The sequence below is a fragment of the Scomber japonicus genome, chromosome 19 (genome assembly GCF_027409825.1).
Source record: "Scomber japonicus isolate fScoJap1 chromosome 19, fScoJap1.pri, whole genome shotgun sequence".
In the NCBI taxonomy this organism is placed as follows: Eukaryota; Metazoa; Chordata; class Actinopteri; order Scombriformes; family Scombridae; genus Scomber; species Scomber japonicus.
The window spans coordinates 26,313,489-26,335,347 of record NC_070596.1 but is presented as its reverse complement, the minus strand read 5'-3'; the positions used below and the strand labels follow the sequence as shown (position 1 = coordinate 26,335,347).

At 40.0% G+C, this 21,859-nt stretch overlaps 1 protein-coding gene across 3 annotated transcripts; it reads right to left on the bottom strand.

Annotated features, from left to right (window-relative positions):
* Positions 1-2,719: 2,719 nt before the first annotated feature.
* On the bottom strand, positions 2,720-20,020 carry LOC128380286 (3-hydroxy-3-methylglutaryl-coenzyme A reductase-like). 3 transcript variants are annotated; one of them, XM_053340035.1, is made up of 20 exons: positions 19,951-20,020; positions 18,466-18,650; positions 17,899-18,010; positions 17,633-17,720; positions 16,222-16,306; positions 15,844-15,949; positions 14,927-15,033; positions 14,679-14,798; positions 14,240-14,373; positions 13,073-13,362; positions 12,806-12,957; positions 12,500-12,694; positions 12,140-12,298; positions 10,710-10,867; positions 10,485-10,590; positions 9,317-9,487; positions 8,459-8,599; positions 7,464-7,622; positions 3,240-3,394; positions 2,720-3,148 (listed from the first exon to the last, which is right to left on the bottom strand). In XM_053340035.1, exons 2-20 carry the CDS (start codon positions 18,625-18,627, stop codon positions 3,115-3,117), a joined length of 2,634 nt encoding a protein of 877 aa, XP_053196010.1. In that variant the 5' UTR covers positions 18,628-18,650; positions 19,951-20,020; the 3' UTR covers positions 2,720-3,114. The 3 variants fall into 3 exon arrangements, with proteins under 3 accessions (XP_053196010.1, XP_053196011.1, XP_053196013.1); XM_053340036.1 differs by having other exon boundaries at positions 12,806-12,936; XM_053340038.1 differs by having other exon boundaries at positions 12,806-12,933.
* Positions 20,021-21,859: the final 1,839 nt, after the last annotated feature.

The window sequence follows — 21,859 nt, the reverse complement described above, 5'->3', positions numbered from 1 at the left end:
TCTGACAGCTGGACGTAGAACAGCGTCTCCGTAAAAGCTTATTAAAGTTAGATTATATGGCTTTGATTTTCCAGTTTGTTTCCATAGGTCTCGTAGCAACCGATAACGTAATAACAGCCGATAACGTAAAACAGCCGTTCACGTAAAAACAGCCGATAACGTAATAATTTAATCTGGTTTTTAAAGGTAATAGCTTTGGAAGTTCCAACTTTATATCCACTAAATGAAACTTAAATCAAGTGATATCAGAATATAATTACGTTATCGGTTCCAGTTAATACATTTGTAACGTTTTCTTTTTTTAATTAAACCTAGCCAACAACGTAATAATTTTGCCTATTTTTTAACGTATTAAGCCAATAACGTAATAACTTTGGACGTTCCATGGAAGTAATACATAAATAAACCTATTACATTATCGGCTCCAGTTATTACATTCGTAAAGGGTTTCTTTTTTTAACTAGCCAATAACGTAATAAGAACCGATAACGTAATAATTTAATCTGGTTTTTAAGGTAATAGCTTTGGAAGTTCCATGAAAGTGCGAAACTTTATATCCACTAAATGAAACTTCAATCAAGTGATATCAGAATATAATATACAAATATACGTTATCGGCTCCAGTTATTACATTCGTACATTTTTTTTTAACCTAGCCAGTAACGTAATAATTTTGCCTATTTTTTAACGTATTAAGTCGAGAACGTAATAACTTTGGAAGTCTGAAACTTTATATCCAATAAATAAAACTTACCAGTGTATAATTACGTTATCGGCTCCAGTTAATACATTTGTAACGTTTTCTTTTTTTAATTAAACCTAGCCAATAACGTAATAATTTTGCCTATTTTTAACGTATTAAGCCAATAACGTAATAACTTTGGACGTTCCATGGAAGTAATACATAAATAAACCTATTACATTATCGGCTCCAGTTATTACATTCGTAAAGGGTTTCTTTTGTTAATTAGCCAATAACGTAATAACAACCGATAACGTAATAACAACCGATAACGTAATAATTTAATCTGTTTTTTAACGTAATAGCTTTGGAAGTTCCATGGAAGTGTGAAACTTTATATCCACTAAATGAAACTTCAATCAAGTGATATCAGAATATAATTACGTTATCGGCTCCAGTTATTACATTCGTACATTTTTTTTTTAACCTAGCCAATAACGTAATAATTTCGCCTGTTTTTTAACGTATTAAGCCGAGAACGTAATAACTTTGGAAGTCTGAAACTTTATATCCAATAAATAAAACTTACCAGTGTATAATTACGTTATCGGCTCCAGTTAATACATTTGTAACGTTTTCTTTTTTTAATCAAACCTAGCCAATAACGTAATAATTTTGCCTATTTTTTAAGGTATTAAGCCAATAACGTAAAAACTTTGGAAGTTCCATCGAAGTAATAAATACATAAAACTTAAGTAAAGTGATATCAGAATATTTTTACATTATCGGCTCAAGTTATTACATTCGTAAAAGTTTTTTTTTTTTAAATTAAGCTAATAACGTAATAACAACCAATAGCGTAATAATTTTGTCTGTTTTTTTAATGTAATAATTTTAACGTAAAAACTTTGGAAGTTCCATGGAAATAATAAATAAATAAAACTTAAAGTGATATCAGTATAGTATTACATTATCGGCTTCAGTTATTACATTCGTACTTTTTTTTTAACCTAGCCAATAACGTAATAATTTTGCCAGTTTTTTAACGTATTAAGCCGAGAACGTATCAGTATATTATTACCTTATAGCCTCATCTTATTACATTTGGGTTTTTTTTAACTAGCCAATTACGTAATAAGAACAGATAACGTAATAATTTTGTCTATTTTTTTAATGTAATAATTTTAACGTAAAAACTTCCATGGAAGTAATAAAATAAATAAAACTTAAGTAAAGTGATATCAGAATATTTTTACATTATCGGCTTCAGTTATTACATTCGTACTCTTTCTTTTTAACCTAGCCAATTACGTTAAGATCAGATAACGTAATAATTTTGTCTGTTTTTTTAATGTAATAATTTTAACGTAAAAACTTCGGAAGTTTCATGGAAGTGTGAAACTTACAGTCAAAGATCTTACATTACATTATCGGCCAAAACTCATTACGTTTTATCACGTTATTGGTTTTATTGCGTTAAAAAAAAAAACGGGCAAATGTATTACGTAATCGGTCGTTATTACGTAGCGTGGCTGCTACAAAGACTCAACCTGCCTGCAACAATTCATCTAGCTTCTTTTTTCGGAGTCAGTGCAAAAACCTCCGATGGAAGGAAAGTATGTACGAGAAATATCCTAAAAAAAAACAAAAACACTGATATCGTACGTACAGATTTACATTCAGGCAAAAAGTTCAGACGTTCAGAACAAATGTCAGCTGCTCTCGTAACAGCGCAGTCTCGAGCGAAAGTTTGGCAAGTGCATAAAAACAACAAAAAAAAAAACATCTGTCAGCCTTCAAAATAAAAGATCTCACTTCATGTACTTTGAGAAGGAAAACCACAAAATAAATTAATATGGAATTTGAGTCTTTCCATTTGCATGATGGATAAAATAAAAAAAAGCTCTTTTCACTTTCCGAGGCACAGAACGACCCTTTTTCTTTTGTGCAGTGTGGATTATTTTAACCAATCCAACAACAAAACCCCCCCCCCCCAAAAAAAACCCAACAACCATCACATGACTCAACAATGGCGGACCTGTCCTTTCAAAATAAAATGCATTAAAGTTTGTCACAGTAGTGCAACGCTCAGATGCAGACAAATGGCACAAATCAGTAACCGCAACATTAAAACATCTCAATTCATCAAAGTCTTTGCAGTCAGTCGGGCAAGGGGACACACACACATGCACGCGCACACACACACACACACACACACACACACACACAGGAAGCGAGCACGTGAATCTGAGTGTTTTCTCCGTCAGTCTTTCTTTTCTTTCTTTTTTTAAATGTTTGGTATTTCCTCGACGTGCAGCACTTTCCTTCATAAAGAGACTCTTCGGTCCTCTTTCGGAAAAGTGTCCTGCAGGCGTCCCGGAGTGCATCGTTCACTCTGGCTGACTCCCCCGACGGAGCAGCGATGGTTTATGTCACGCGGGAGTTTGTGGTAAATTTGTTTTAGATCTAAAAAAAAAAAAAAAAAAGAGAGAAATCAGCAAGGAGAGCTATTACAACATTTATGACAGAGTGTGTTATAGTGAGTGATGTTTCTGACCTGTTGTGGGTCATGTGACTCTTTACGAGGTGTCCGGCAGCGAGGGCGGCCATCAGGGAGAGCTCTCCTGCCAGCACGGTGCCGCAAACCACCCGGGCCAGCTGACGGGCGTTCTCGCCGGGCTGGTGGGGGCTCGTACCTTGGACACCAAGCATCTAGAGACGAGGACGGATGTTTAAAGTGAAGGTTTTTATATTAAATGGAGAATCTAAAGCAGAGGTGTCAAAGTCATTTTCATTCGAGGGTCACATACAGGAAGGAAAAGAGGGATGAGAAGGAAGAGAATTCAGGAGGGAAAGATGGAAGGAAGAAAGGGAGGAAGGACAGATGGAAGGAAGAGGAGAGAAGACAGATGGAAGGAAAGAAGGGAAGATAGATAGAAGGGAAGGAAGGAAGGACAGATGGAAGGAAGAGAAGACAGATCGAAGGAAAGAAGGGAAGATAGACAGAAGGGAAGGAAGGAAGGAAGGAAGGAAGGAAGGAAGGAAGGAAGGAAGGAAGGAAGGAAGGAAGGAAGAAAGAAAGGAAGGAAGGAGGGGAGGAAAAGCAGACAGGGAGGAAGGGAGGAAGAAAGGTAGGAAGAGAAGAGAAGACAGATGGAAGGAAGGAAGAAAGGGAGGAAGGACAAATGGAAGGAAGAGAAGAGAGGACAGATGGAAGGAAGAAAGGGAGGAAGGACAAATGGAAGGAAGAGAAGAGAAGACGGAAGGAAAGAAGGGAAGATAGAAGGGAAGGAAGGAAGGAAGGAAGGAAGGAAGGAGGGGAGGAAAAGCAGACAGGGAGGAACGGAGGAAGAAAGGTAGGAAGAGAAGAGAAGACAGATGGAAGGAAGGAAGGGAGGAAGGACAGATGGAAGGAAGATAAGAGAAGACGTAAGAAAAGAGGGGGAGATAGAAGGGAAGGAAGGAAGGAAGGAGGGGAGGAAGAGAAGAGAAGACGGAAGGAAAGAAGGGAAGATAGAAGGGAAGGAAGGAAGGAAGGAAGGAAGGAAGGAGGGGAGGAAAAACAGACAGGGAGGAAGGGAGGAAGAAAGTTAGGAAGGACAGACAGAAGGAAGGAAAAAAGAGGAAGAAGGACACTGGGCCGGACTGGACCTCTTGGCTTACATCAACCTACACATTCTTACTTTTTTTACATGAACATTTGAGATTTATTGTGAAAATATCAGATTAAATTCCAAATTTTAAAAGTTCTCTCATATTTTGCAGTTTCTGTATTTCAAAAAGATAAATTATGTGTTTTTCTTTTCTAAAATTTGATTTATTCTACTCTACATTTTTATTAATTTTCTTTTGATCCTCATAATTATGTCTTATGTGCTTTTATTTTATCGCTCTTCTCTTTATTGTTTTATGTGCTCTATAAATACATTGACTTGACTTTAAAAAGGGATAGTTTGTATTTTTTCATTTATAGTACCTGCAGCGTGATAAAATGTGCTGCATGTGTAGGAAGAGCTGTCTAATGACGTTAAGTGCTGTAAATATCCTAAATATAGCAAAACACTTAAACTGAGATTGATTTATTTAGGTGAGCCTTTAATTATTTATGTGGCTAAAATACATTTGCAGAGCATTACTAAACGACTCTGTGATAAATCAAATCTACAGCAGCTAATAAATAACTACGGAAAACAACCTCAAAAAAATACGAACTATCCCTTTAAAACTTTCTCATTCAATTTCTTTAACCTTCATGTCGTCCTCCCGGGTCAAATTGACCCTGTCTGTTTTGACTGTTCCTTCTTTCCTTCCTCCCTCCCTCCTTCCCTCCTTCTCTCCATCTGTCCTTCCTTCCTTCCTCCTTCCCTCCTTTCCTCCCTCCCTCATTCTCTCTTTCCTTCCATCTGTCCTTCCGTCCTTCCTCCCTCTTTCCTTCCTCCCTCCCTCATTCTCTCTTTCCTCCCCCCACCTTCCTTCCTTCCTTCCCTTCCTCCCTCCCTCATTCTGTCTTTCTTTCCTCCCCCTACCTACCTTCCCTCCTTTCCTTCCTCCCTCCCTCCTTCTCTCTTTCTTTCCTCCCCATACCTTCCTTCCTTCTTTTCCTCTGTCCTTCCTTCCCTCCTTTCCTTCCTCCCTCCCTCCTTCTCTCTTTCTTTCCTCCCCATACCTTCCTCCCTTCCTTCTTTCCTCTGTCCTTCCTTCCTTCCTTCTTATTTCCTTTCTCCCTCCCTCCCTCTTTCCTTCCTTCCTTCATTCCTTCTTATTTTTCTTTCCTTCCCTCCCTCATTCTCTCTTTCTTCCCTCCCTCCTACCTTCCTTCCCTCATTTCCTTCCTCCCTCCCTCCTTCTCTTTCTTTCCTCCTCATACCTTCCTCCCTTCCTTCTTTCCTCTGTCCTTCCTTCCTTCCTTCCTCTCTTCTTATTTTCCTTTCTCCCTCCTTTCCTTCCTTCCTTCACTCTTTCCTCCTTTCCTTCCTTCCTCCCTTCCTTCCTTGACTCGAGGACAACAGGAGTGTTTTAAAGTGTAGACCAGGTGTGTATATCTACCTGCAGAGAAGACGGAAGGAAAGAAGGGAAGATAGAAGGGAAGGAAGGAAGGAAGGAGGGGAGGAAGAGAAGAGAAGACGGAAGGAAAGAAGGGAAGGAAGGAAGGAAGGAAGGAAGGAAGGAAGGAAGGAAGGAGGGGAGGAAAAGCAGACAGGGAGGAAGGGAGGAAGAAAGTTAGGAAGGACAGACAGAAGGAAGGAAAAAAGAGGAAGAAGGAAACTGGGCCGGATTGGACCTCTTGGCTTACATCAATCTACACATTCTTACTTTTTTTACATGAACATTTGAGATTTATTGTGAAAATATCAGATTAAATTCCAAATTTTAAAAGTTCTCTCTTTAAAAGTTGCAGTTTCTGTATTTCAAAAAGATAAATTACGTGTTTTTCTTTTCTAAAATTTAATTTATTCTACTCTACATTTGTATTAATTTTCTTTTGATCCTCATAATTATGTCTTATGTGCTTTTATTTTATCGCTATTCTCTTTATTGTTTTATGTGCTCTATAAATACATTGACTTGACTTTAAAAAAGGGATAGTTTGTATTTTTTCATTTATAGTACCTGCAGCGTGATAAAATGTGCTGCATGTGTAGGAAGAGCTGTCTAATGACGTTAAGTGCTGTAAATATCCTAAATATAGCAAAACACTTAAACTGAGATTGATTTATTTAGGTGAGCCTTTAATTATTTATGTGGCTAAAATACATTTGCAGAGCATTACTAAACGACTCTGTGATAAATCAAATCTACAGCAGCTATAAAATAACTACGGAAAACAACCTCAGACAACTGCACTTAAAAAAATATGAACTATCCCTTTAAAACTTTCCCATTCAATTTCTTCTACCTTCCTGTCGTCCTCCCGGGTCAAATTGACCCTGTCTGTTTTGACTGTTCCTTCTTTCCTTCCTCCCTCCCTCCTTCTCTCCATCTGTCCTTCCTTCCTTCCTCCTTCCCTCCTTTCCTCCCTCCCTCCCTCATTCTCTTTCCTCCCCCCTACCTTCCTTCCTCCCTCCCTCATTCTCTCTTTCCTTCCATCTGTCCTTCCTTCCTTCCTCCCTCCCTCTTTCTTTCCTTCCCTCCTCCCTCCCTCATTCTCTCTTTCCTTCCATCTGTCCTTCCTTCTTTCCTCCCTCTTTCTTTCCTTCCCTCCTATCCTTCCTCCCTCCCTCATTCTCTCTTTCTTTCCTCCCCCTACCTTCCTTCCTTCCTTCCTTCCTTCCTCCTTCTTTCCTTCCCTCATTTCCTTTACTCCCTCCCTCATTCTCTCTTTTTCCTCCCCCCTACCTTCCTTCCTTCCTTCCCTCCTTTCCTTCCTCCCTCCCTCCTTCTCTCTTTCTTTCCTCCCCATACCTTCCTTCTTTCCTGTCCTTCCGTCCTTCCTCCCTTTTTATTTTCCTTTCTCCCTCTCTCCCTCTTTCCTTCCTTCCTTCCTCCCTCCCTCCTACCTTCCTTCCCTCTTTCCTCCTTTCCTTCCTCTCTCCTTCTTTCCTTCCCTCCTTTCCTTCCTCCCTCCCTCATTCTCTCTTTCTTTCCTCCCCCCTACCTTCCTTCCTCTCTTATTTTCCTTTCTCCCTCCCTCCCTCCTACCTTCCTTCTTTCCTCCTTCCCTTCCCTCTTTCCTTCCTTCCCCCCTTCCTTCCTCCCACCTTCCTCCCACCTCCCTCCCTTCCTTCCTTGACTCGAGGACAACAGGAGTGTTTTAAAGTGTAGACCAGGTGTGTATATCTACCTGCAGACAGGCCTGCTGTGGCGGCAGGTTGGTGCCTCCTCCGACGGTGCCCAGCTCTATGGACGGCATCGTGCAGCTGATGTAAAGGTCTTCTCCGTCTGGACCGGCAGGCTCCATCTGAGTGATGCAGTTCGAGCTTCCCACAGTCTGAGCCGGGTCCTGAAACACAATCAATAAATAAATGTTCATGTGACTTTTTATTCTGTTTTTAATATCTAACAGCAAGTCTCTCCGTCTGTTTGTCAATACATGATCCATAATGTATTTCAGGTTGTCATAGTGATCATTTTAGAAAGTAGTAGATTCCTATCAGCAATTATTTTAAGTATCTCATCAAAATTAGCGCTACAATAATCAGTCAATCAACAGAAAATGTGATTATTTGATTTATTAAACATTAATTACTTTATTTCCATGTTTATTTGCATGTTAAGCTTCTTCATTGTGATTTTTTTTCTGGTTTCTTTAGTAGTTTGATAATAAACTGAATATTTTTGGGTTGATCAGGACATTTGAAGACATCACGTTGGGATTTAGGAAACAGCGATCAAGATTTTTTACCATTTTCTGACATTTTATTCCATAAGAAAAATAATAATTTATATTAAAATACATGATTTTTGACATAATATAAGTTATATTTCAGGATTTTGAAGATACTCTGTTACTGTTACAAATGATCTATGTCCCCAACTATTAATGAATTACAGCCTTTAGAGTTAACAAGATAAGAAAATATTCCTCTATTAGTCTCACAATGGGGACATTTGCATTATTACAGCAGCAAAGTAGACAGTAAAATAGAAGAGCAGCAATAAAAAAAAGAATAAAGAACAATAAATAATAAGAACAATAATAGTAAAAGAATAAAATTAATATAATGAGCAATATGATTCCATTTAAACTCATCTTCCTTCTCAGTTGCTTGTGATTTTTTCCACATTATATATAAAATGGATTAACTTAAAGCTCAAATGATGTGAGTGATTACATACCTGTCCGCATGCGATGTAGATGGCCGCTACAATGTTAGCAGCGTGAGCGTTAAAGCCCCCGATGCTTCCCGCCATGGCCGAGCCCACCAAGTTCTTATTAATGTTGAGCTCCACCAGAGCAGCCGTACTGCTCTTCAGTACCTACGCAAACAGGAAGAGGTGAGTTTCAGTAAGAAATGTGAGATTTAAATAGATTAACTGGTGATTAGTGATGTATGATGAGGGGCGAGCAGAGGAGTTTCTTTTTTTTTTGTTGGCATAAACGCCTTTATTTATCAGTAGACCGACAGGAAACATGGGAGAGAGGGGGGTGGGGGGTGAAGGAGGAAGGAAGGAGGAAGGAAGGAGGGAAGGAAGGAAGGAAGGAAGGAAGGAAGGAAGGAAGGAAGGAAGGAAGGAAGAATGGAGGAAAGAAGGAAGGAAGGTAGGAGGGAGGAAGGAAGGAAGGAAGGAAGAAAGGAAGGAAAGAGGGAGAGAGGGAGAAAGGAAAATAAGAAGGGAGGAAGGAAGGACAGAGGAAAGAAGGAAGGGAGGAAGGTATGGGGAGGAAAGAAAGAGAGAAGGAAGGAGGGAGGAAGGAAAGGAGGAAGGAAGGAAGAATGGAGGAAAGAAGGGAGGAAGGTAGGAGGGATGGAGGAAGGAAGGAAGGAAAGAGGGAGGGAGGGAGAAAGGAAAATAAGAAGGGAGGAAAGAAGGAAGGGAGGAAGGTATGGGGAGGAAAGAAAGAGAGAAGGAGGGAGGGAGGGAGGAAGGAAAGGAGGGAAGGAAGGAAGGTAGGGGAAGGACCTCCGATCGGGATTTGAACCGGGGTCGGCTGCGTATGTGGCATGTGCTCTAACCACAGAGGAGTTTCTTTACCTCTTTGACGACCTGGGCGGGGATCGTGGCCTCACACACGGCGGATTTCCCTCGGCCTAAGATCCAGTTTATGGATGCAGACTTCTTGTCGGTGCAGTAGTTTCCGCTGACGGACAGCACCTCCACATCTGGATACAGCTGCTTGAGCCTGTGTAGAGCCTGCTCGCTCCCCTGAGACACAACGGCATAAAGTCTTCAGTAACATCTCTAAAGTTCCTTCTTAAAACAAACTTTTATCAGAGCGCCTTTCCTGATTTTAACCCTCCTGTTGTCCTCGAGTCAAGGAAGGAAGGGAGGAAGGGAGGAAGGAAAGGAGGAGGGAAGGGAGGAACGAAGGAAAGGAGGGAGGGAGGGAGGGAAGAAGGAAGGAAGGAAGGAAAGGAGGGTGGAATGAAGGAAGGAAAGAAGGGAGGAAGAAGGAGGAAAGGAGGGAGGAAGGAAGGAAGGAATGGAGGGTGGAAGGAAGGAAGGAAGGAAGGAAAGGAGGGAGGGAGAAAGGAAGAAGGGAAGGAAAGGAGGGAGGGAGGAAGGAAGGAAGGAAAGGAGGAAGAAGGAGGGAAGTAAAGAAGGAATGAAGGAAGGAAGGAAGGAAAGGACGGAGGACGGAAATAAAGTAGGAAGGAAGGAAGGAAGGAAGGAAGGAAGGAAGGAAGGAAGGAAGGAAGGGAGGAAAGAAGGAACAGTCAATACAGACGGGGTCAATTTGACCCGGGAGGACGACACAAAGGTTAATTGAGTTTTAATTTTCCTTGAATCATTTTTATCTTCTTTAACCTTCGTGTCGTCCTCCCGGGTCAAATTGACCCCGTCTGTTTTGACTGTTCCTTCTTTCCTCCCTTTTTCTTTATTTTTTCCTTCGTTCTTCCCCTTCCTTCCCTCTTTCTTTCCTCCCTCCTCCTTTTATACTCCTTTCTTTCCTTCTTCCTTCCTTCCTCCCTTTCTTCCTTCCCTCCTTACTCCTTTCCTTCCTTTCTCTTTCTTTCTCTCTTACTCCTTTCCTCCCTTTCTTCCTTCCTTCCTTCCTTCCTTCTTCATCCCATCCTCCTGTCCTTCTTTGACCTGAGGACAACAGGAGGGTTAAATATGCTTTCTATATTCTTGTATAAAGCTTCCTGACTGGAACAAACACTGCATTGACATCTGCCTGCTACACATGATGTGAGCTAACCTTGGATAACATGTTCATGCCCATGGCGTCCCCGGTCTGAGACTGGAAGCGAATGTACAAATTCCTCCCCGCTAATCCGACGAACAGCTTCTCCAGTCGAGCAAACCTGCGAAGTGTGAATATTCATTTAAGGAGTGAACTGAGGAGAACATTTCACAGTTGTTACTACAGTGATCTTCAGTCATGCTCGTAATGTTTTCAGCTGGTCGGAGCGTTTCTACCGACCTGCTGGTCTGTTCGAAGGCTTCTTTGATGGTGCTGAAACCGTCAGGGGTCTCGAGCCAGACTTTGACCTCTGCTGCCCGGCACGCTGAGGGCAGCCTCACCACAGGACCCCTCGTCATACTGTCAGCCAGGATGCTGCTACGGCAACCACCGCTCAGCTGCACAGAAGGAAAACAGAGTCAGCACAGTACACACACACACACACACACACACACACACACACACACACACACACACACACACACACACACACACACACACACACACACACACACACACACACACACACCTATAGATCTGTATAGAAATAAAGACTCCAGCTACGTGAGCAGATGATGTAATGTAAAACTAAGAGGCACCATCATGAAAGCAAAAACTTAAAAGTATAAATTTGAGTTTTTCTCTCAAAAGGAGAACAAATGTGATTTAGAGAGTAGATATGTTGCTACAGCAGATAATAAAAGTTCATTTCATTTCATTACAGCTACTGAGGTATTCCAAATCCTTCCAGCTACTTCCATCAGGCCAGAACTCTTCCTTCCCACCTTATATATGCACACAAATCATGTTTATATTCTACCTAAAATATTTATCCTGTATATTTAATGCTGTTTTTAAGCGCACTAAAACTAGGGCTAGGCAGTATGACCAAAATCTCATATCTCACATGACAAAAAACACAGCTGTAAAGAGTGTGATTTGCGTCACACTATATATATGTATCTTCATATCACACAGCCCCAAAGACAGTACTATAACTAGGGCTGGGCAACTAATCGAAAAATAATCGAAATTTACAAAACGAAATTTTTTAACATTTAGAAACTCTAATCAACTTAATCTTGCTCATGTCAGTTAATCGTGGTGTTCACTGTTGCCATGACAGCAAAGGTTGCATATCATTAAGGAATTTGAAAACTTGTCTCCAGTGATCATTTTAACCCAAACCATGATCTTTACATAGTTCTAATCGAGTAAACTAGACATTAACCACAGCATCACACCTTAACCTTCTTGTTGTCCTCCAGTCTAGGGAGGACAGGAGGAAGGAAGGAAGGAAGGGAGGGAGGAAGGTTAACCACAGCGTCACACCTTAAAACATCTTTATTTTCACTCCCTAAAGATGCTCATGTGTGAGGGCAGCAGTGTAAAATACTAAACTAAAGAAACTATGAAAATACATAATTGTTCATCAAGGGTGGAGATAATCGTTCATTAATCGTAATCGAGGTTAAAAGTTCAATTAATCGTGATTTTGATTTTTGCTATAATCGCCCAGCCCTAACTATAAACCCTGGCTTTACTCACACCATTTATTTTATCCAGTTATTTACGCTGTATATTTGATTCAGTTTTTAGGAGCATGTATTGTGTTTGTGTGAGTGTTGAACGCTGAGCCTCGTCTGTGATGATTTTCTTTCCTCACTTACAGAGAGCGCCCTGCATCCTCTGTTGGTGCTGGCCACCAGGCAGCCCTCCGTCGTCGCCATGGGAATGTGAAACTGCTTCTCGTCCAACAGAAGAGGACCGGCCACTCCTACCGGCACCGGCATGTACCCGATGACGTTCTCGCAGCAAGTACCCATCACCTGAAAGTCATGAAGCGCAGGCTAAATAAAACATCCTGATTCAGCTGCAACAGGAACACAGAAACACTTTATCTGCTAAAAGAATCTGAGTAACTGATTCTGCTAGAAGATTAAACAACCTGGGCAGCAGCTGAGGTGATGGAGCCATATTTTAAAGTGATAAATGGGATTATACAGTTAACAGATGTATGCTGCCAGCACCTTGGAATAGTCGTAGTCTTTATACGGCAGATAAGTCAGAGCGGAGGCAGCAGGCAGCTTCGATGATAACATTTCCCTCCTGATGGCCACGCCCCTCTCTGGAGTCTCCAGGACGGCTTCCAGCTTATAGTTCAGGATGTTCCGCGAGGTGACGAGGTTCATCACCTCCGCATCGCTGAGGAAACGGGCGCCTCTCTGGAACCAAACATCAAAAGCAAACCGGTTGATTCTTTATACGTTTTGGAGCGAACACAAAAAGGCGTCCTTGTGCTTTGATAGAAGATTTAATCTGCTCTGGCGTCTTACCTGAGGATCTGAGAGGATGGCCATGCATTCCTCCTGCGACCGCGGCTCCGGATTAGAGCTACTTAAAGGAACACAAGGAGCGGGTGACTCCCCGAAACATGAAACACAGGGGCTGTTTTCTGCTGAGGCTGCTGCAGGATGAGCTTCCTCCGCTGTAGAGGAAGAAGGAGGGAAGACAAAGGTCACATTAAGTTAAAAAAAAGGAGAAGCAGAGAGCGAGTGAGTGCAGAGATTATTAAAGCGAGTAGGGCTAATTATAAGTCTCACCCTTCTCCGTGAATGCCGTGTCAGCCTCAGTGGAAAGTTTAGAGTCTGATACGGCTGCGGAGGCGGGAGGATTGGTTGCTGTAGTGTTGTTTGTGGTCTTCTGGGGTTTCGGGTTGGGGAATTCTCGCCTGCAGCAGTCCTCAGCTGCTTTAGGCTTCTGTGGAGGAGGGGAGCTGATAATGGGGCTCATGAGGGACAGGGAGGACTCCGTCTCCGGCTGCTCGAAGAAGACGTACTTCACAGCCAGGAGCAGGGCGAGAGCGAGAGTTATCACCTGCTCCAGGTCCATGCTGGGAGATGATGAAGACAGATGAACAGAGTTAATTAGGAGGAGGACTAAAAGGCAGATTATTGACAGTATGAACTAGGGCTGAATGATATCTATATCTAGATATGAACATGCAAGATATTAATATCGCAAAAAGCAACGATATGGACGATATCAAACAACACCTCAAAGCTCTGTATGAAGATTGTTTTTTACTTCACCATATCTTGACTGTTTAACTGTATTTATTCATTGTTTTATTTTTCCTAACATTTTCTTTTCTTTCTTTCGTTTGCTTGACCCTATATTGTTCTGTGTTTTGTTGCGTTGCTGTAAATGTTTCTCGACATCATTGTAAATGAGAACTCCTTCTCAATGGTCTTTGGAGGTAAAATAAAGGTTAATAATAAAGAGTGCATGGAGACACCGTCAGACGCAAGTACCTCTCCATCATTTAACATGTTTGTCTGTAGTCTTATTTATGTAGGAAAGTTTAAAAAAAGAGTTCACGATAAAGAGTTTACTAGGTAAGTGCTGTTTACAATAAGTGTTATAAATCCTCGAAGCACTGTGTCAAAGCAGACATTACAGTAACATACACTCTTATTTATTTTAAATCTATTTATTTTAATGCAGCCAGAGACTTAATTTTCACAGTTTATTTCAATGCAGCTTCAGACAGTAATTGGTTTCTTGTGATTAATAAACTATTTTGTACATTTGGTATCATTATGCTGTTTTGTTTAAGAATGATTGATATTGACTGTCACTACATTTTAAAGTGTGAAATCAATCATATTGTATCGATATCAAGATATTTGGATTCAATATCAAGATATGATAATTTGTCCATATCGTGCAGCCTTGGTATGAACTATCTTCCTCATCTCATGTTTTACCTGGAGAGCTGCATGGGCCACACGGTGCCACCAGAGTCCAGCCTCTTCTCCATGCGTCCCTCCTCCGTGCGGTTCTGACCCGAGCGCTCGGCCGCTAGTCGAGTGTGAGCGTGAACCAAGGCCAGGCCCAGAGACTGAAAGATAAAAGTCATAAAAACATCTTTAGCCTGATGTGGATCCAGAAGAGCCACAAAGTAAAATGTTTGAGCTAATTGGTCTTAAGATGTATTTAAGATGTATCTTTCTATTTGTCAGCATATACCTGAGTGAAATGTATTTATTACCTCAATAAAGATATTTATTACCATTAAAGTATATTAAAGTATCTTCATTGAGCAAGAGAAGATGGTATACGGTGTTTACTCCATCAACACAGCTGTCAACCTGACTCAGGTGTTTAATATCTCCTCTAACAAAGCTGAATGCAGCAGCTCCTCACCATGATGATTTTAACTCTCTGGGTCACAGGATTGGGTTTGTTGTCCTCTTCTTCAGCTAGCACGCGGGCGAAGTGGCTCAGCTGCCAGATCGGACGGCCTTCACGACTTTCTCTGGAGAGCTGCACACACAGACACACACAGACACACACACACACACACAAACACACACAGACACATGAGCCCTGAGATGCAAACACCCACCTCCACATACTGTCAGACTATAATCCTCCTCACACATGGGTCTTACCTCCAGAACCAGAGACACACACGCAGGGAAGAAGGTCATGAAGACAAAGTAGTTGGCCAGGACCGACATGCAGCCGAAACAACACATGATCTCTAACTGAGGCACACCTGGAAGACAGAAGAGAGGAATACTGCTGTCAATTTATCATCATGATTTAAGAAAATTAAGGTTGCAACTAAAGATTATCTGCTGATAATACTCCAGATTAATAAATTAGTCTTTAATAAATGACATATATAAAAGATCTGAAAAAAATTACATTGACCTTACATTGACCTTACAGTAGCTTCTGATTTCTCAGAAGCTACAGTAAGGTCTTTAAAAAAATTGCTTGTTTTGTCTGATTAAAATGTTAAAAAGCTGACAAAAATCATATTTAAGAAACTATAATCGGGCTGTAACTAATGATTATTATCACTATTTATCATTTGGTCAATAAAATATCATAAAAATGGTGGAAAACACTTCCTGGTGTCCAATATGACATCCTCAAATGTCTTATTTTGTCCAACCAGCAGCCCAAAAAATTAAATATAAAATCATGTAAAACCAAAAAAATCAATAATCAAATTTTTAGAGTCATGAACCAGCAACTATTTTATATTTTTGCTTGAAAAATGTCTTAAGAAAGCAGTTGCCAGATAATTTTCTGTCCATCAACTAAATATAAACACAGCTTTCACTTTTTAGAGAAGTAATATTAGTGCTGGGCGGTATGGCCAAAAATGTATATCACGGTATTTTTCAAAATAAAAGCGGTTTCATGGTATATGACGGTATTTTTTTCATGCATAATCAGCTGTTCACAACACCGGTATGACGATACATTAAAAATTCATATCATAACAAAAATATAGACCGGTATTCAGTGTGAACAGGTACACCGCCCAGCACTAAGTAATATAAACATTTCTTACCCGACATGGTGCCGATCCCAATGACGAGACACTCAACCAGAGCATCCAGGGTGAAGGTGGGACCCAGGATGGCCATGCCCTGTGAGATATTCTCCCTCACCTCCTCCTAAAAACAACACATAGTGAACATGTGGATGGAGAGGAGCTACTTATCTGTTATATACTATTTTATTATATTTTGTATTGACATGATTTTGTATTTTATTTTATCCTTTTTTTTTGTCTTTCTAACCTCATCATGTATTTTTCTTGTATGAGTCTGTATGTAAATTGCTGTTTATGATCTGTGTGGATCCCAAGAAGAGTAATAAAGTAATAAACTAAACATATGACTCTTACATTCAGACACATGTTAAAACAAAGCGTGTGATTATTTACCTGAGAGTTTGAGCTGAGGGCAAATTTGGCCAGGGCGCAGGCTTTGGAGAGGTCGATGAGCAGGAGGAAGAACGGCAGCGCTTCACTACGAGGGGGGGAAAAAAAAGAGTCAAATGACAATCAGGGAATGATGGGAATTTTTTTCCACTGTGACCTCCGTCTACATTTTTGGAAAGCCAAAGAGTTTCAAAAATTGGAGCAAAGGGTCCTCTGTGGCAGAGCTCAACTTTAAGATCCATTTAGTAATAATTCTGGTGAAACTGCTGCACGGCTACATGACTGACTTGACTTCATGTCTTTTTGATATTAATTGATATCAATTAATTGATTGATATAAATATTAAACTACCACTATAAAGAGTTTTGCACCATTATAATGTCCTCTGTTGATCTATTGTATACAAACAGCTATCTACATATCTAATATAGCTTGTGTGGTAATCTTTGCTTGGTGTAAAACAACAAAAAAATGAGATGTGACAATTTTTATCTACATGATTGATTAGTTGGTGATTGATTAGTTGGGTCTATAAAATGTCTAAAAATGTTAATCACCGTTTCCCAAAGCCCAAAATGACACCCTCAAATGTTTTCTATTATCCTGAGCAACAGTCCACAAGTCAAAGATATTCAGTTTACTCTCACAGAAATTAAGGTTGCTCAATTAATCAAAATTTGATCGTGATTACGATTTATGGGCCAAACGATGTCAAAACTAATAAAATCAGGGTGAAATGATTTTTAATAAAAATGAGATAGCGCTCAATAACAAATGGTTTTATTTTGAAAAGCACGAAGCCGCCACAGCTCCGTTAGTTTGACAGAAGCTGAAACACACGGCGAAATGTTTTAACTGTAAATAAAAGTGCAGAGTTTCCAGCCTGCGTCAGACGATGCTGAGTTTACTGACTAATTATTAAAAACCAGGATGTGATGTGTGAACTATCGTCATGGTAACTCGCTCAGCTCTAATATCTCTGCACATTTCCTGCTGTGTGTTGTGTTAAGCGGCAGATAAAAGGCTGCTGCTGGGAGAGACAATTAATTAAGCCGAATGGACAATAAATGCAGCATGTTTCTAAAGTAAAAAAAAACATTTTAATAATCGTGATTTCAATTTTTACCCAAATAATCGTGATTAGGATTTTTTCCATAATCAAGCAGCCCCTAATAGAAACCAGAAGATATTCACATTTAAAAAGCTAGCACCAGAGAATTTGGTCATATTTCTCCTTAAAGAATGAATGTTGCAGCGCTAATCTCACTTTTCTTGATTTCTGGGAAAGAGGTGGCGCTTGTAACCTCAACCTAAGGCTGGGCGACGTGACCAACATCTCATATACCTCAACCATTAGCTGAAAGACAATCACTAGTATCTATAAACTAATGTATATGTTAGTGGAACACTTACTTGAGGCCTGTCAGCTCTTTACCGAAGAAGTGAATGACGACTGTGCTGAAAACAAAGCTGGAAAACACAGTGAATAAACCTGCGATACCTGCGGAGGAGGAGGAGGAGAAAAAAAGAAAAAAGAAGAGAATATTAAATATATATAAAACATGAACTGTGTGGTGTATTATTAATAGTGAAGCCAGGTGATACATATAAATATAAATGAAGCAGTGACCTCGAATGCTCCCGTACAGTTTCAATCTACTACATCTGATAATACTGACCTAGAATATATTTGGATCCCAGCTGTCGGAGGCTCTTGAACTGGAAATAGATGTAAACGATGGCGATGCAGCGTGTGATGGTTAAGATGATGACGTCACTGCTGTGGCTTTTCTACGAGAAGGAAAAAAAAAGGGGACACAACTTGAGCAATAGTTCCTCCTCCATCCTCATCTCTCTCTCTATCTTTTTTTCTCTCTCTCTCTCTGTGTCTCTCCTTCTCTCTCTCTCTCTCTGTGTGTCTCTCCTTCTCTCTCTCTCTCTCTGTGCGTCTCCTTCTCTCACTCTCTCTGTGTCTCCTTCTCTCTCTCTCTCTCTCTCTCTCTGTGTCTCCTCTCTCTCTCTGTCTCTCTCTCTCTTTCTCTCTCTCTCTCTGTGTATCTCTCTCTCTCTCTCTCTCTGTGTCTCCTTCTCTCACTCTCTCTCTCTCTCTGTGTCTCCTTCTCTCACTCTCTCTCTCTCTGTGTCTCCTTCTCTCACTCTCTCTCTCTCTCTGTGTCTCTCTCTCTCCCCCTCTCTCTCACACACACACACACACTCTCTCTCTCTCTCTCTCTCACACTCTTTACCTCTTCCACTTTGGGGCAGTCGTTCCAGCTGCACATCTGGCTGCTGGCTGCCAGGCTGTTCATAGACATGAGGCAGACGGTGACAGTGAGGGTGCCGATTATCACCTCCCATGGGTGAGAGGCCACCAGCAGGCCGTGGAGCCTGAAGAGACGTGCCAACATGGTCTCAGACTCGCACCTTTCTTCTGTATTAAAAAAAGAAAAAAGAAGGAGGAGGAGTCAATGATCCCATGTTTCTCAATCAACCAGACAAGATGTGATCCAGTTTAATCTACTGTAAACTATGGTGAAACTGACGACTATTTTCTATTACCGTCATCATTTTACTGTAGTGCACTTTAACAGGCACTTTTAGCACAACTAGTATTTAATTATCATTTATTTCATATCAGTGTTTTCCATTAATTATATAGACTAGTGTGTCAGCCCACCATAGTCTAATTTATGCCACCACAGTTTCATAATGAGCCAAATATGTCTGTGTACACTCCCCAAAATGTTCAGCAAAGCACCTCGCCCTGCACCAGAGCTGCTCTTACCCTACTGAACTAGTTGAACTCAGATAATCACTTCTGTTTTCTTAGTTTCAGAGCTAAAATACGGACATTCATCTTTTTTTGATGGTTTGTTTGGAACATTTATGAACTGCTAAAATGTCTTTCCCCATGCTTTGTGGGCGTGTCATCACCATTCATACCTATACAAGCAGCAGTTGAAGTAATAAAGCACAAAATTGTTTAATGTGATTTTTATATCTATAGATATAACCTTTTAATTTTGTTCTCAGAGTGCACAAGAATGATGCATTTGACTGAGGTCCAATCACCATAGTCTCTCAAAATTCTGTGGGAATCACATATACTAGTACAACTTTTGGGTATTTTTAGTAATACTTTTTTATTTTTTCTCCATTGGATAGTTAGAGATGTGTTTCTGTCCAAATGATCAGATTAATTTAGAAATGGGCTTTGGATAATGGTAATAAATATACATTTTTCATCATTTTCTGATATTTTATGGACCAAGAGACAAATCTATAATGAAATAATTGTTAATTACGGTCATGTAGTAAAAAAAAAACCCTCTCATTAGACTTAACAAATTAAAGATGTACCCAAGTTTAAGCAGGAAAACTAAATAAATGATAATAAACTTAATAAAATAATAGCTTATTTGAGTCAGTCTGGGTGTGACACTTTATGAAGCTTATGCTCACTAATGACAACTGTAACTTATTAAGACAAACACCAGTACATCTGTGTTCAACCAAAGTGTTTATTGATGTTTAAAGACAGATAATTTTGTTTTTAATACAACTATCGTTGTCATTGGTTAGCATTAGCATTAGCATTAGGTCCACAACCTGAATAACTTTTACACAACGCTTATCAACAAACATTTAGTTCGTCCCTCAGTCTTATAACAGCTTTATAATTTACTGTGTAATGACAAATAATATAATAAATAACTAAACGAGTCACGTACCTATGGAGGTAAGTTTCACCGTAGTAACAGAGACCTTCCCATAGTGATACTGCCCTAACTACAACTGCTGAGCTGACGTAACGGATCCAAAATGGCGACCCGGAAAACGTGACGACGTGTTACGTCATTTAGCGGAAGGGGGCGGGACTATCCTTATATCAACGTCAACAAAAATAATATGAGATATATTTACTAGTGGGGGAAATTTGTAGTGTTACAGCAGCAAATGGATAGTAAAAATAGAAATAGCATCAATAAGAATGAATAAAGCACAACAAATAAGTAATAATAATAATAATAATACTAATAAAAATAATAATAATAATGCATTTTATTTAAAGGCGCCTTTCAAAGCACTCAAGGACACTTTGCACACATAACACAGCAACAGTACATCAAACAATATAAATCAGGTAACATAAATGAATCACCGTAAAGACTTCAATTATATCATTTATATAAAAATATTTCTCCTACAGTCTCACCCTCTCAAATTCATTTTTGAGAAACAAAGTCTATATAAAAAGGTTGTTGAAATGTTATTTTAGTGTCTCATCCTATCTGTAGTTTCTGGTGTGGTTTTACTTTGAAATATGTTTTCTGTGTGTGTGTGTGTGTGTGTGTGTGTGTGTGTGTGTGGGTGGTTTGGGTGGGTTATGTGTGTGTGTGTGGTTTGGGTGGGTTATGTGCGGCTCTAATGCACTTTAACATACATTTTTCACTTTATTCTGCTGCTGCTGCTCTCCCCCCATAGTACTGGTTTTTCTATGTTCTATTTTTACTTTTACTTGGATTTTATTTATCTTATTTATGCATTTGTTTTTATCCTGGAATGCTGAGAGTGAATGTTGATGTATTTGTGAGACCCACTGCAACAAATTCCAATCCACTATGTCGACATGGCAATAAAGTATTGAATCTTGAATCTTGAATCTTTTACATTCTGTGTTTTCCCGCCTTAGTTGATTTCCTCATGTGTTTCATCTGTGTCTTATTCTATTTTCCCATGTCCTGTGTGTAATCACCCCTTGGTTTTTCGGTTAAGTTGCTGTTCCTTTATTTGAATTGCACATGCTTTGGTTCTGGTTTATTTCCTATACACAAGCCTTTATTAAAGACAGTCTCACTCACACCTGTTTGTGTTCCCTAGTCAGGTGTCAGGATTTTATGGTACACAGCCATAAAACAGTTTCTCTTCACACATATCATGTTGTCTCATGCTGTAGGTGTGCAGTTTGTTTAACAGTAGGTCAACAGAGGAGACTGAATGTGAACTTTTTATTTTGCAGCAGCATTTAATGAATGGTAATGATGGACGGTGTTTATATATTCTACTTGCTGCTGTGCCTTATCATATCTGAAATGTTCTCTGTGTCGAATGGATTCCTCAGAGACTGTTCTGTGGAGTTAAGTGATGTATTTAGTAATATCTTCAACCTTTCTCTGATACAATGCACTGTCCCCACCTGCCTGAAGACGTCCACAATCATGCCAGTCCCAAAGTAGACTATTATAACAACCCTCAATGATTACAGGCCAATTGCACTGACACCTATAGTCATGAAGTGCCTGGAGAGATTTATCCTGCAATACATCAACTCTGGACTTCTACCAATACACATACAAAACTAACAGATCAACGGATGACATCATCTCATATGTCCTCCACACTGTATTGCGCCACCTGGAGCAACACGGGGCATATGCACAGCTGTTGTTGGTAGTAGACTACAGCTCTGCGTTTAATACTATCCTACCCAGCAGACTGTTCACCAAGATGTCTGACCTGGGCATACAGCACAACATCTGTCTGTGGATTAAGGACTTCTTGACAAACCGGCCACAGTCAGTCATGATGGGGCCTCCACTCCTCATGATGTGCAGGTAATTTCAAAACTATAATAACCTT